The sequence below is a fragment of the Paralichthys olivaceus genome, chromosome 17 (assembly GCF_024713975.1).
Source record: "Paralichthys olivaceus isolate ysfri-2021 chromosome 17, ASM2471397v2, whole genome shotgun sequence".
Classification (NCBI taxonomy): domain Eukaryota; kingdom Metazoa; phylum Chordata; class Actinopteri; order Pleuronectiformes; family Paralichthyidae; genus Paralichthys; species Paralichthys olivaceus.
Window position 1 is genome coordinate 15,978,622 of NC_091109.1, and position 16,424 is coordinate 15,995,045.

At 45.2% G+C, this 16,424-nt stretch overlaps 1 protein-coding gene across 1 annotated transcript; it reads left to right on the forward strand.

Moving 5' to 3' along the window:
* Positions 1-13,197: 13,197 nt before the first annotated feature.
* LOC138405295 (golgin subfamily A member 6-like protein 25) lies at positions 13,198-14,654 on the forward strand. Its single transcript, XM_069512883.1, has 2 exons — positions 13,198-13,592; positions 13,719-14,654. The coding sequence occupies exons 1-2, from the start codon at positions 13,203-13,205 to the stop codon at positions 14,457-14,459; spliced, it is 1,131 nt and encodes a 376-aa protein (XP_069368984.1). The 5' UTR covers positions 13,198-13,202; the 3' UTR covers positions 14,460-14,654.
* Positions 14,655-16,424: the final 1,770 nt, after the last annotated feature.

Genomic DNA, 16,424 nt, shown 5'->3' on the forward strand with positions numbered 1-16,424 from the left:
TAGAGCAACATCTGCTGTAGTTTGTTGTTCTTCAGTCACGGAAGTTGAAGGAAAAGTCGAGGAAGAGAGACAGAGATGAAGCTGAAACAGCGCCATAATGTTCAGTCGCCGGGAGGGGCATTACGTCCATAGTGATTTAACACTACCATAGAGAATGAATCGGAACGTGTTAGGGACGTTTAGCGCAGAAGGCCTGTGTTCGATTCCCGGCAATAGACTATTTTTAGCCAATTTTTTGTATTTCGAAAGTTGAGCAGATGTAATGTCAACATGTACTTCTGGAATTGGTTTATTTGTGTAACAGACAATGCAAACCATTTGAAACTTTTTTCTTGAAATATCACTTTTGTAATAATAAGATAGTTAAGTGGGCCTTTTCATGTTTTAAAAAATTTTGTGGCAATGACATTGACTTGAAATTGATAGTAGGCACTGCAAGTCAGAACTGTTCATCAATAGGAAACACAAGCACAGCATTCTGTTTACACGGTATATTTTAGAAGCTCATAGAATCAAGACTGTTCCCTTCAAGTCTAAATCACTTTTGTATTGGGTCTGTTGTTTGCATTAGGGGCCAGCTGGGCTTTTATCCCCACCCTGCCCGAGGTGTGAGTTGTTGGGCCATGAAGAGGTATATTGTTATCGTGGTAAAAGGCTCAAAGTTAACTAGAAAGTGATTCTGAGATTTACACACTTCCAGCACTACCAGTAATTCTTTCAAAATGACTTTACAAGCGTGGATACGTCATGAGCCATAGTCATCCATAGTTATGCTGCTATAGGCCTAGACGGCTGGGGGATCACCCATCAGGCACCAGAAACCAGCACCTTCTCTCTTCTCTCTCTGCCTTGTTTATTTTATTGTATCTTATTACATGTCTCTAATTCCTTGGGTCTTCTCCTCCCCTCCTTGGTCCATGCTGTGCGGCTCTCCGGAACCCATCCTGGCTCGGGTCCTGATGAGGGATGGACCTAGTGAGGTCACCGGTTTGTCGCAGGGCTAACGTGGAGGGTCATGCAACCACCAGCACTCTCACCTGAGGACCTCTTACCTTGGAGCCATGTTCACTACTACTACTGCACATGTTGGACCATGAGGGAGGTAGGAGTGCCCGGAGGGACCAACGCGCCCTTGGAAGACCATGCCAACATCCAGGTGCTGATTCCCAGGCTGGATTCAAGCCCATGACCAGAGACTGTGACTCCACCCCCCCTTTATTTCCTTTTGTTCCCCTATATATATTTTTTCTCCACTCACCCCAACCAGTCCTGGCAGAGGCCGTTGATAGATACATGGAGGGAAAGTAGATTTAGTTCTCATGGCCAATGTGTTTGATGTGCAAGTGCTGCCAAATATATACAGAATACATCCTTGCTGGCCCATCCACTGCGGACAGAGAGGGGGATCCCCTCCGTCTCCTGTTTATAATGCATGAAAATCCAACTTAACTGATTAAAGCTTTTGACAAGACCAGTTGATGCAGTCGTATTTTTTATTATATATAAAAATATATTTTTATTTCTCGCCGGAGTAGTCCTGGTTTGGGGAGATTATTACAGCTGGAGGTGCAGCGTGCAGGGAGAAGAGGCATGATAACCTGTGTTATGTTATTGCTCATAGTTGTTTTAGCTTTATGGTGTATTTGTTGTGGTTTGGTTTTTGAGGTTATGTTTTGGTTTGTGTTAACATCTCTCTCTCTCTCTCTCATACAGAGTGTGCTCCAAGGGGCGGGGCAATCTCCTGGAGCACAGAGCACCGGGCACACCTGCAGCTCATCATGCCCTCATTGGTTGGCTTCTTAAGCCACTCTCCCTTTGTCTCCTGTGCCGGATGATTCATTTGCCTTGCAGTGCCAAGCCAGTGCTTCGTGTGACTCCAGCTGATTGCCTCGCCTCGAGTTATTCCTTCAATGTCCCTTTGTATTGTGAGTTTTGTGCCTCGACACCATTTCAGTTGTACTTTTGTTCCTGAGTCTTTTCCCATTTCTATGGAGATTTTTAGTTGCTACTTTTCCTAGAGAGCTTTTGCGTTGCTACTTTATTTTTTGAGTATTTTCCTGAGGAACTGTCCTCCCTCCTTTTGTTGAATAAACTCTTTTGTTGAACTCTGCAACTGGGTCCTGACTTCCCTGACCAGCCCATAACAGAATCATCCGGCCAAGCATGGACCCAGCAGAGAGGGACAACTACAAACATGCACTCTCGTCGCAAGCCGCCAAAATAAACCAGAATGAGTCCGCTCTGGGGCGGGTGATGGAACACCTGCAGCAGCTCGGTGCCAGCGTCTCACAACTGGGCGGTCAGTTGGCCGCCCTGCAGGACCAGCTCGTCTCCTCTCCCGGAGCCGCCGCTCACCCCCCAGCCGACGATCCTCCTCCCAGCCCTGCCCCGCAAGCACGCGAGCCGTACATCCCCATACCAGTCAGGTATTCAGGAGATTTAGGTACTTGTTCGCAATTTCTACATCAGTGTCAGCTAGTATTTAGCCAACAACCCCACACCTATGCTACGCCTCAAGCTAAGATAGCCTTCATAATGAGTTTGCTCACTGGACAGGCGGCAGCCTGGTCCTTAGCGATATCGTCACAACAACACGAGTTGGTTAATGATTTTCACCGCTTCACTGACGAAATGAGACGAGTTTTTGACCACCCGGTAAAGGGCAGACAGGCTACAAGCCAGTTACTCGATCTCAAACAGGGTAGCTCTTCGGTGTCAGAATACGCCGTGAGTTTTCGCATTTTAGCGGCAGAGAGTGGGTGGAATTATTCGGCTCTTCAAGCCATATTTTTTAAGGGGTTGGCAGGGGAGTTAAAGGATGAGTTGGCGGTTCGGGAGGAATGTAACTCGTTCAACTCCCTTGTTGATTTAGCTATCCGCCTCGACAATAGGATGAGGGAAAGAGCTAGGGAACGGCAGAGGACGAGGAGCAGGCGGCTCATCTCCGGCACGCAACCCAGCTCCCCAGGCTCCGCTCCGGGATTGCCCGACACCACCCACTACGCTCGAGAGCTACGACCGCCACCAGTCGACGAGCCTATGCAATTGGGTCGGGCCCGCCTCACCCCAGCCGAGAGACAACGCAGGATGCGTGACAAGCTGTGCCTCTACTGTGGACAAGGTGGCCACTTCGTTTCCTGCTGCCCGGAAGTTGCTAAAAGACCGGGCTCACCAGTACTAGAGAGGACTCTGGTGAGCCACATCTCTTCCTCTCACGCGGACACTCGTTTCCAGTCCAAGTGCTGGTAGACTCCGGTGCCGATGACAACTTCATTGACAGAAATTTTATGAAGAGTAACAACATTCCTTTTTATGAACTGTCCTCTCCCATAAAGGTACACGCCGTAGACGGCAAGCTCATAGAACTGGTGACTCATAAAACTGAACCATTGAAATTGGTCCTCTCCAGTAACCATCATGAGCATTTAGAACTATATGTAATCTCCTCACCTCTGAATTCTGTCATTCTGGGAATCCCTTGGTTAAAGCTTCACAATCCCCACGTTGATTGGTCCACCGCCACCGTTCGTAACTGGAGTCTCCACTGCCACGCCCACTGCCTCCGTTCCGCTCTGCCCGCCAGGCCTGCAGATCCAGCTCCAGCAGTCGAGGTAATCGAGTTAACTAATGTACCCCCTGACTACCATGACCTCAGCCAAGTTTTTAGCAAAACTTCTGCCACCTCACTGCCCCCACATAGACCCTACGACTGTGCTATTGACTTGTTGCCAGGGGCCCCTCTTCCCACTAAGAGGCTGTACAAGTTGTCCAAACCCGAGCGAGAGGCCATGGAAAAATACATCACAGAGTCCGTGGCAGCCGGCCTCATCCGCCCCTCCTCTTCTCCGGTGGGGGCGGGTTTTTTCTTCGTGGAGAAAAAAGATAAAACCCTGCGGCCTTGCATTGACTACACCGGGTTGAATGACATAACCGTAAAAAACAAGTACCCACTCCCCCTGATTGACTCCGCCTTCAGCCTCTTACATTCGGCCCGCGTCTTCTCCAAGCTAGACCTTAGGGACGCCTACCACCTCATCAGGATTAAGGAGGGGGATGAGTGGAAGACAGCATTCAACACCCACTTAGGTCACTTTGAGTACCTGGTTATGCCTTTTGGACTCACTAATGCCCCCGCTGTATTCCAAAGCCTGGTGAACGATGTGTTAAGGGATCTGCTTAACAAAACTGTGTTTGTCTACCTTGATGATATTTTGATTTTCTCTAGCTCCATGGAAGAACACGTGACTCATGTTAGAGATGTGTTGAAAAGACTAATGGAGAACAAGTTATATGTTAAAGCTGAAAAATGTGAATTTCATGTGTCTACTGTGAGTTTCCTGGGTTTTGTGGTGGAGAAGGGGCGGCTGCGGGCGGATCCCTCCAAGGTGGAAGCAGTAAAAGAATGGCCCACTCCCACCACCCGCAAGCAGCTGCAGCGCTTCCTGGGGTTTGCCAACTTTTATCGTAGGTTCATAAAGAACTACAGCCGCCTGGCGGCCCCTCTTACTCGTCTCACTTCTTCGAAACTCAGTTTTACCTGGTCTCCTGTAGAACAATCTGCCTTTGTGAAATTAAAAGACATGTTTGTTAACGCCCCTGTTCTTGTGCACCCAGATCCTGAGCGGCAGTTCGTGGTCGAGGTTGACGCCTCGGATTCCGGGGTCGGGGCCGTCCTCTCCCAGCGCCAACTCACAGACAATAAGCTCCACCCCTGCGCCTTCTTCTCACGTCGACTCACCCCCGCCGAAAGCAATTACGATGTGGGGAACCGAGAGCTCTTGGCGGTGGTCCTGGCTTTGCAGGAGTGGAGACACTGGCTGGAGGGGGCAGCTCAGCCCTTCATCGTTTGGACAGATCACAAGAACCTCGACTACCTCCGCACAGCTCGCCGCCTGAACACCCGCCAGGCCCGCTGGGCCCTGTTCCTGGGTCGTTTCCAGTTCACCCTCACCTACCGCCCCGGGTCTCGGAACATCAAGCCGGACGCACTCTCCCGTCAGTTCACCCTGGAGGGAGGGGGGCCCATTAAGGAGACCATCCTGGATCCCGAGTGTGTGCTGGGGGCGGTTCGCTGGCAGGTTGAACAGGAGGTTCAGGAAGCTCTGCAGGGCCAGACGGTTCCAGACGGTTGCCCGCCGGGTCGGTTGTTCGTGCCACCGTCTGCCAGGTCATCAGTGCTCACCTGGGGGCATACGTCGAGGATAGCCTGCCACCCAGGGGTCCACCGCACGCTGGCTCTCATCCAGCAGCGTTTCTGGTGGCCATCCATGGCTTCTGACATTCGGGTCTTCATCGCTGCATGCACAGAGTGCGCCCGCAACAAGTCTTCCCACCGACCCCCGGCAGGGCTCCTACAACCTCTGCCCATTCCTCCACGTCCCTGGTCACACATAGCAGTGGATTTTGTTACCGGACTGCCCCCCTCCGAAGGTAACGACACCATACTCACGGTGGTTGACCGTTTCTCCAAGGCGGTTCATTTTGTCCCCCTCCCTAAACTTCCCACCGCCTTGGAGACTGCTAATCTACTAGTGACACATGTCTTCAGGTTGCACGGGATACCACAGGACATTGTGTCGGACCGCGGACCGCAGTTCACCTCGCGGGTATGGAAGGCTTTCTGCCGGGCCCTGGGAACCACCTCCAGCCTCACCTCCGGCTTTCATCCCCAGTCTAATGGGCAAACGGAACGGGCCAACCAAAGCCTAGAGTCCTCTCTACGCTGCGTCGCCTCCCGCCTCCCATCATCCTGGGCTACACACCTGCCCTGGGTGGAATATGCCCACAACTCCCTCATCAGCTCAGCCACCGGGTTCTCGCCATTTATGATCAACACCGGTTACCAGCCCCCCTTATTCCCTAACCAAGAGTCCGACGCAGCAGTCCCCTCTGTCCATGCTCAGTTCCGCCGGGTCAGACGCGTGTGGCGAGAGACCCGCGCAGCATTAGGCAGAACGGCTGAGCGCAACCGACGTCTGGCGGACCGACTTCGGGTTCCCTCACCCAACTACCAGGTGGGTCAGCAAGTGTGGCTCTCCTCCCGAGACCTCCCCCTCCAGACCGACTCCCGAAAACTCTCCCCCAGGTACATTGGCCCTTATCCTGTGGAGAGGATAATAAACCCCAGCGCTGTCCGCCTCCGCCTCCCAGCCTCCTTAAACATCCACCCTGTGTTCCACGTCTCCCTCCTCAAGCCAGTCACCGAAAGCCCTCTCCAGCCTCCTGCACCTCCACCGCCTCCCCCACTTCTCGTCGACGGCCACCCAGCCTACACGGTCAACCAGATTCTGAACGTGCGCAGACGGGGTAGGGGCTACCAGTATCTGGTCGACTGGGAGGGATACGGCCCCGAGGAGCGCTCCTGGGTCAGCCGCTCCCTCATCCTCGACCCGCAACTGCTGCGGGATTTTTACATCAGGTTTCCAGGTAAACCAGGTAGGACGCCAGGTGGCGCCCCTTGAGGGGAGGGTACTGTTGTGGTTTGGTTTTTGAGGTTATGTTTTGGTTTGTGTTAACATCTCTCTCTCTCTCTCTCATACAGAGTGTGCTCCAAGGGGCGGGGCAATCTCCTGGAGCACAGAGCACCGGGCACACCTGCAGCTCATCATGCCCTCATTGGTTGGCTTCTTAAGCCACTCTCCCTTTGTCTCCTGTGCCGGATGATTCATTTGCCTTGCAGTGCCAAGCCAGTGCTTCGTGTGACTCCAGCTGATTGCCTCGCCTCGAGTTATTCCTTCAATGTCCCTTTGTATTGTGAGTTTTGTGCCTCGACACCATTTCAGTTGTACTTTTGTTCCTGAGTCTTTTCCCATTTCTATGGAGATTTTTAGTTGCTACTTTTCCTAGAGAGCTTTTGCGTTGCTACTTTATTTTTTGAGTATTTTCCTGAGGAACTGTCCTCCCTCCTTTTGTTGAATAAACTCTTTTGTTGAACTCTGCAACTGGGTCCTGACTTCCCTGACCAGCCCATAACAGTATTGAGTGTTAGTCGTTCAGTTTTGATTGCTTTTTTGTCATAGGGTTAAATATTAAAAACCTATGTTGGAGCTAGTGAAATAGGAAGTATATTCTGGGGATGTATAGTACGAGACCTGAAGAGGTCTTTCTGAGCTTGCTCCACAGAGCGCTTTGTGAACTTGGGGTTCAGGGGTTTTTTTTTTTTTTTTTTTGTCATCAAGAAATTAAAGCATTTCTTGATGATTTTAGCCTTTCTGATCCCTGGCGGTTCTTGTATCCTACAGGAAGAGAATATTCCTTCTTTTCCCATGTCCACCACACTTACACTCGAATTGATTATTTTTTTATAGATAATAAATTCATCTCAAACCTTAAGTCATGTAAATACGAAAGTATTGTTATTTCTGATCACGCTCCCCTGGTTCTGGTACTAGCTTTTCCAGATGCTGACTATACAAGGAGACACTGGAGACTAAATCCATTGTTACTCTCCGACGAGAGCTTTCTCTCACACATCTCTACACATATTAAAACTTTTTTAAGCATCAATAGAACACCTGATGTGTCTAATAAGACAATTTGGGATGCTATGAAAGCGTACTTAAGAGGAGAAATTATATCATTCTCAGCATATAAAAACAAGTGCTCAAAGCAGAAACAGACTGACATTGCTAATCAGATTTTAAACATAGATAAACAACATGTAAATTCACCTTCACCTGATCTGTACAAGGAGCGCTTGAAACTTCAGGCCGAATTTAACGTTCTTTCCTCTCATGAAGTCGAAAGTCTCTTACTTCGGAGTAAAAGTAACTATTATGAGCACGGTGGAAAAACTGGCAAACTCCTGGCTACTCAGCTGCGTGGGTTGAGAATGAACCAACTTATTGCTGGAGTACAGACTGATAATGGATGTATAACATCTGACCAGAAAGAGATTAATGACAAGTTTAGAACTTTCTACTCAAATTTATACTCTTCAGATTGTACAGCAGACTTGAATATTATGGAAAACTTCTTTAATAACCTTGACTCACCGTCCCTTTCTCAAGACCATCACCCAGGAGGAAATTTCAGCAGCTATATCTTCTATGCAATCAGGTAAATCCCCTGCCCCAGATGGGCTTCCATCAGATTTCTTTAAAAAAATTCTGCTGATCTAGCCCCCGTCCTGTGCTCAGTGTTCTCTGATTCCTTAAACTCAGTTGCACTCCCTCCCTCGTTCAATCAGGCCTGTATCTCCTTGTTGCTGAAAAAAGGCAAAGACCCACTAGATTGTGCTTCATACAGACCGATTTCATTGCTAAACACGGATGTAAAAATCCTCGCCAAAGTTTTGGCCCACAGACTGGAGGATATCCTTCCTTCTGTAATATCGCCAGATCAAACTGGTTTTATTAAAAGACGCCATTCGTTTTACAATATTTGTCGGCTATTTAATATTCTGTAGTCCCCCAAACATGTGGATTCAGAGTGCCTTGCCTCTATGGATGCTGAGAAGGCATTTGATATAGTAGAGTGGAATTATCTTTTTTTTTACACTTGGAAAATTTGGTTTCGGTTCTGTCTTTTTGTCCTGAATCAAAACATTGTATAAATGTCCTTCAGCCTCTGTTTTGACCAATAGTCATTACTCTGAATACTTTGATTTACACCGTGGGACCTGGCAGGGTTGCCCACTAAGCCCACTCCTTTTCGCAATTGCCATTGAGCCTCTTGCAATTGCCTTACGTAGCAACGGGCGGGTACAGGGAATATGGAGGGGAGGAGTCGAACATAAAGTCTCGCTGTATGCAGGCGACCTACTTCTGTTTGTTTCAAAACCAACCACTTCTCTACCAGAAGCCCTCACGATCTTAGATAATTTCAGTCAATTTAAATAAAAGCGAACTATTCCCAATTAATAAAGAAGCTCTTAAACTTAACTATACCCATCTCCCATTGAAGGTGGTGAAAGATCAATTTAATTACCTCGGAATTTGTGTCACTTTATTTGATCAGGCAAAACAGATTTTGTCTCTGTCCCTTATTGGAAGAATAAACTCGATTAAAATGACATTGCTTCCAAAGTTCCTCTACTTGTTTCAATGTCTTCCCGTTCTCATCCCCAAATAATTTTTTAGGGCCCTTGACTCATTATTGATATTTTACATTTGGAATGGTAAACACCCTCGGCTGCGGAAAGCATTTCTCCAAAGATCCAAGCAGGCAGGGGGAATGGCTCTGCCTAATTTCCAGTACTACTACTGGGCAGTGAATATTGGGTGTTTGTTATTTTGGAGACATTTCTATCTTGAACCCACTTCCCCGGCCTGGGTTACAATGGAGGTCTGTGCCAGTAACCCTGTTTCCTTACCTTGCTTTGGATATTCCCAAGAGCAACCCAGTAGTTAAACACTCCCTGTTAATCTGGGGCCAATTTAGGAAAAGTTTTGGACTACAGCTTTTTTCACTTAAAAGCCCAATTGCTGCTAACCATCTATTTGCTCCTTCAATGGCTGATGGCGCATTCAATATTTGGCACAGAAAAGGTTTGAGATGCTTTGAAGATCTATACATTGATAATTGTTTTGCGAGCTTTTCTCAACTAACAGAAACTTTTTGGCATTGCCAAAACCCACTTTTTTTAGATTTTTACAAATTAGGACTTTTATACAGCGCTTAACAACCCAATTTCCTTATAAACCCCCAGTTACCCCTGTTGATATATTTCTTTCTGTTAACCCCACCTCTAAAGGTATCTTGTCCAATCTATATAACCTTATTTCCAAACTGCACTGCTCTTCAGTGGCAACTATAAGAACTGCTTGGGAGCAAGACCTAAATTACACCTTTACAGAGGACACATGGGACTCGGTGCTTGATCGGATACACTCCTCTTCTATGTGTTCTTGACATGCACTTTTACAATTTAAAGTAGTGCATCGAATCCACATATCAAAAACCAAATTAGCGCGAATGTATCCTGATGTCGACCCTACATGTGATAAATGTAAAGGCGCACCTGCCTCACTCTACCACATGTATTGGACATGTCCCTCTTTAGGTAACTTTTGGACATTGGTTTTCCATGCGTTATCAGATATCCTCCATCATCGAATTGAGCCCAATCCCTTGACTGGTATTTTTGGCATTGCTCCAGATTTGAACTTACATAAAGCTACGCTCAACTTTCTTGCTTTTGCCTCTTTACTAGCCCGACGAGCTATTTCACTTAAGTGGAAGGACCCAGCTCCTCCTTGCTGTTCACATTGGCTCAGAGACATGATATCCTGCATGAATCTAGAGAAGATTAGATACACTATTCGGGGATCAGAAAACAAATTCTACAGAATATGGCGCCCCTTCTTGGTATTTTATGAAAAACCTTCAACAATAATTTTTGAGTAGCCCCCCCCCCCCCCCCCCCTTTTATTTTTTTTATTTTTAAATTTTTTAAATTTTTATTATCTATTTTATTTATGTATCTATTTTTCATGTATTTCACCTTTTTTTGGTGGTGTCTGTGCTGTGCTTTTTTCAGTTATTAAATCTTATTAATCTTTTATCTTTCCAAGCGTGGTTGTAATTTTTTTATTTTTTATTATTATTATTATTATTCTGTCTATTTACATTTTTTTGTCAGTAGATGTTTAAGTATGTCCATGTCCGGATGTTTTGACAAGGGATTGTTTTGTGTTATGGATGTTGTACGAAAAATCTAAAAAACTTTTTTCCTGTGCATTGATTGTCTTATATGTATTTTATCATTAATAAAAAGACCATTGAAAGAAAAGTAGTTTGTAAAGAATTGTTTTGCTGTATTGAGAGACCTGCCTGAGATTAACAGATAATTTACTCAAGCTGAAAAGTGCACCACCAGTGATGATGATTCTCAGACTGAGTGAGGTTGTGACGATATGTAATTACTTGCCAAAAAGCCCTTTTTTATGAAGTTACAACTAATTAAACACATTCCTGCACATGCCTAAACATGTTTAAACACATTAGCAGCAGTGTTCAAACATTGTAAGTGAAAGAAGTTTGACTTCTGACCCAGCTCTGAAAGCTGCCTGAAATGGACCACACTAAATGTCTGATTACTAGCAGCCAGTTTGTGCTAGGGTGGAAAGCTGATATTGTTGGGAAGAGGAGAGACTAATCTTTAATTTGGTGTATAAAGGCAAAATTAAGCAAATTTTTTCTACTTGTCAGCGCCAGTGTACCAGGCGATGTACGAGTTCTTACCCCTTTTGCAAAATAACTTCCGCAAAATCCCACCCCCCCAACCGAACTCCACTCCCCGCCCGCTCTCCGCTTCCCCAACGGGCGCTGACCTTCGGGGACGTGTGCATTTATCAGACCCGTGGTGCCCCGGCTGCTTTGGTGACACTAGATGACCTCGAACTGGCCCTCGTGGTGGCGACGTCTCATTTTAATGTCTGCCCTATCAACTTTCAATGGTACTTTTTGTGCCTACAATGACCACAGGTAACAGGGATTCAGGGTTCGATTCCAGAGAGGGAGCCTGAGATCAATTATTATTAAATTATTGATGACCATATACGACAAAGAATGACATAATGTGCCACACTCACGGCTGATGAAGGGCTGGATGCTGAGGGTCAATGAATTGTGTGAGATGTGTCAAATCTGTTGGTTATTATTTTTGTTCATTATCATATGTAAACAAATGGAGGCAAGATTTTTAAAATATATTTTGCATTGAAGAAATAATTGTCTGCATTCAGATTGAGCTCTATATCATCAAATCAGTAATGATTGGATGACTAATGTGCATAACAAAGACATAAATATTACATAAACCAATCCTTTTAGCCCATTATTAAGTGGAACATAGTAAATTAAATTAAATGGAAACAGTCAAACACATTTGCAGAAGCATTGACAATTGTATTGATTTAATATACACACATACAAATATTAATAATATGCATTTTCATTAATATCTTATGCCACTGACAGTATTCGACCAACACTCACAAAGCACTGCTCAATAGCCATGAATCTATGAATGAAATTAAAATATGAAACCTTTATTTGCAGTGTAAAATCACATTGAACACATGAACAACACACAACAATACAATACTTGATCACAGAATGTCAGTGCCTGTGTTGTGCATCAATAGCTCTCACACACTAAAATCACATAGATCAACATGTAAATATACATCCTCTCAATTATTTCGCATCAGTTTTAGAAACCAGCCAGCATCAAGGTCCACACTTTCCTGACACACACACACATTTTTTACAAACACGAATCCAAACATGCTGCAGAAATGCACAATTCCCCATGCTCTCAGTGACACACAATGCAACAATTAGTTTGCAAAAATGTACCCACTTCCCGGTGATGGTAAAGTAGTTGACTACAGCTGCTCTACAGTGTTTTCCATTTTCATTATTTTATTTTCATCCTACTACATTTATTTTATAATGCTTGTGCTGTTAAGATTTCACACTATGTACTTACTGACACATAGACTTATATTTTGTTGATGCTTATGTACATATCTACATACTTAATTTAACACTTCATAGCATATTTAATTAATTCCCTCAAGCATATCACACATTATCTAATGGATCTGAAATCCTTGATTGATTTTCTTCATTTGGTCTAGAGACTAACCTCAGTCTCAGACAGGGATCACTTAGCTATCAGTGCAACATGTGTATAGTAGCCGCCTAGCTCAGGATTTGTGTATGCTCCGCAGTGATGTGCATCATATAGAAGTCAACCTGATAAACCCCCAGGGGCCGCCATGTTGTGCAGTTATAAAAATTGCCATGGAAACGGTTGCTTCTTAAAAATCTTCTTTGATGATTGATGTGGCGGCAACCATCAAAGGGATTGCTGGCCTGCAAATCCTTATCAAATCCAATCAAAGAACCAAAAACTCTAGACATTAAAGGATATTTCTTTGGTCCTCTGAACTACCAAACATAAATAACAAGTTCCCTTGCTTCAAGTTATTAGCTTGTGAAAATAATAGACCGTCAACTGAGAAGACCACAGTCCTCATTAGTGAAGACAACAATCCTGCCTACGGAGACAACCGCTGATTTGTTCATTAAATATTCATCAAGAAGACACTGCTCTCATAACTACAAATCCCCCTTTACCAAAATGGACATCCTGGTAAGAATTATTTTTTTTTAGAAATGTATGTTCAGGTTGTGTTGAGTGGACTTTTAATAATGAATTCCATGTTTCTATTTTTCAGGCATGTGGAACAATGCAGTCTGAGATTAAGGCTCTGAAAGAGAAGCTCAAACTGAATGATGAGCTTCTGATAAGGGAGCAGGAGAAAATGACAGCTCGCTCTAAAGCCCACATTGGTGTCCTGGCTGAACTAGCTGTACAGAGCAACAAGGTGAAGGCTCTGGAAGAGAAGCTCAAACAGAACGATGAGCTTCTGATGAGGGAGAAGGAGAAAATGACAGCTCACTCTAAAGCCCACAATGGCAAACTGGCTGAACTGGCTGTACAGAGCAACAAGGTGAAGGCTCTGGAAGAGAAGCTCAAACAGAACGATGAGCTTCTGATGAGGGAGAAGGAGAAAATGACAGCTCACTCTAAAGCCCACAATGGCAAACTGGCTGAACTGGCTGTACAGAGCAACAAGGTGAAGGCTCTGGAAGAGAAGCTCAAAGAGAACGATGAGCTTCTGATGAGGGAGAAGGAGAAAATGACAGCTCACTCTAAAGCCTACAATGGCAAACTGGCTGAACTGGCTGTACAGAGCAACAAGGTGAAGGCTCTGGAAGAGAAGCTCAAACAGAACGATGAGCTTCTGATGAGGGAGAAGGAGAAAATGACAGCTCACTCTAAAGCCCACAATGGCAAACTGGCTGTACAAAGCAACAAGGTGAAGGCTCTGGAAGAGGACAATGTGGCTCTGAAGGAGAAGGTGGCCCTTTTGAAAAGGGATTTGAGCAGGCTTGAGTTTGTGGTGACAGAGATGGAGGAAAGGCAAGCTCACAGCCAAAAGATTGACTCCATGGACAAGGAGACTCAAACCAGCGATCTGCTTCAGGATGAGAATAATGCTCTTCAAGAAGAGCTGATGAAGCTCAGAGCTTCTTATCATGAGGTCTGTCTGAATCAGACTACCAACCAGGAGAAGTTCGACACTGAGCTCCAGGAGGAGAAGCAGGAAAAGAACGTTCTCCAAGAAGAGCTGATGAAGCTCAGAGATTCTTATCATGAGGTCTGTCAAAATCAGACTACCAACCAGGAGAAGTTCAACACTGAGCTCCAGGAGAAGAAGGTTCTCCAAGAAGAGCTGATGAAGCTCAAAGCTTCTTACAATGTGGTCTGCCACTGTCATGAAGCTGATGTTTCCAGTCGGGGGCTCAATGGAGAGAGTAAGGATGATGTCACTGAGGAGAAGTCTCTCTCCAGTGTTCTCCCTGAGAAACCAAAGAAGACTTCACTCTGGAAGAGAATCCGCCACGCTCTGGGGTTGAGAAAACCACAGTGTTGGAAGTAGTCAGCAGCGCCCATCCAACAGCACCTGAGCTGACCTTACCCAGTGTTGTAATGTAACGAAGTACAAATACTTCTTTACATTTCTACTTAAGTAGAAATTTCACATATCTGTCCTTTACTTTGTTATTTTTATTTCTGACAACTTTCACTTTTACTCCACTATATTTCCTAAGTAAAATGTGTACTTTTACTCCAATACATTTCTCCTAACCATCTTCGTTACTCATTACTACAAATTAAAATCAGAAGAAATTTGAGTTGGTGACGTAATGCCGTAAACTTTTTGTGGTATATACGTGTGCCTGCAATATATATTATGCCAGTGGGTGGAAGTGTCACTCGATGTACCCCATGAAGAAGAGAGTGACTGTGACTGGTACCTGAATAAGAAAGAGTAAAGTTTGTTCCTCTGAATTAGCTTGCCTGTTAGCTTCTTTTTTCATATACACTAAACAACACATTCGTTGTCATGTCAACCGCCAAGCACGAAGAAGAAGAAGTCCCGCTTGTCTGGGTGTTGTGGTGAAAAACTAAGTTCCACTCGTGGTCCAAAAATTCCAAAAATTCAGTCAAATAAAAAAGCAGTAGAAGTCAACTTAAAAGCCGCAGAGTTTTATTGTCGACAACAAAACCTGAGAGCATTCAGTAGCGAGCCGGAGCTGCACCAGAAGAACTCTGACTAACAGTGGTGTTGCTCCGCTTTATCTATCCTTAAGGGCCACAACTGTTACGACCTTCCCCCTGGAAAGTCTCCAAGCACCGGGGTTACTTGCGTACGTTGGACTTGAGTTTACCCCTGGAAAGCCTCCAAACACCTGGGTTGCTTTGGCCTTGGAGCTGGGACTTTCCCTCTGGAGAGCCCCTACCGTACCATGATGAGTCTCTTTTTCTTTTACACAGTTTTTCTTACTCTTGACACCATTATATCTGTCCAAACCATTTGCTATTTTTTAAAAGATATTTGTCTCTGATTTTACACCATAATATTTCATTCTTGTCAGACTGCCTTTAAAAAAAAAAAAAGATTATCATTTCTTCACACAAGTTATACATACACTACATACTGATTGTTACACATAGAGTATATTGTTTGATTCGTTTGATGATTCGTAATATATGTCTTAAACTTATTGTAATCATTAGCAATTTATGTTATAATCACTACTCAGTTTGCAGTGCAGATTAAAGGTACATAGTGACATTCATATGTGACACAGTGTAATGAACAGAAATTTTACTACACGGGCATGTCACATTATTGATGCCATCATGGAAGCACTTGCTGCCGGCTCTGCTGCTAACGTTAATGCTCCGGTAGCAGATGACAAGCATCTCGACTAAAGTGGTGAAACTTGGTGAACTCCGTGGTGGTGATGAAGATAACGTTACACCGGCCGTATTTTCAAGAAATATTTTCGTAAGTTGGAGTGAAAGATTCTTCTTCCGGATTAAGTGCCTGTTATGCCTACAGAGAGTGACTGAAATATTGGCATTCAAAAACTCCCCGTCCAACCTGAAGAAGCACATCGAGATAGGTTAAATACATTTTCATTCAATGAAGCCATAATGTCATGTTGGGACCTGGTATCTGTGAACCATAGTTGGGCCTACATGTGTAGTCAAAAGCCTGACCGCATGTCTCCTTTGCTCTGGAGACAAAGGAGAGCTTCCAGAACTCAGTCTCCCAGGGTGCTTCATCTTCACATATAGGTGGTAAAACTGCTCCTGAAGACAACTCTCAACCACTATTGGTCACTGTGTGCCCCATGACCCATGAGGTCACAAGGCCAATATAAGCCGAGTTTCCTAGCTCTCTTCTCTGTTCTGCCTCTTCCCCTGCTGACCGCTCCTGGTGGAGTAGGTTCTGTCCCTGCTCTCCCAGCCAGGGAGACTTCCTCCCTACTCAAGCTCCTCAACTTCCAGCAGGCCTGCCTGGAGCAGACTGCTAAAACCTTCCAAAGGCAGT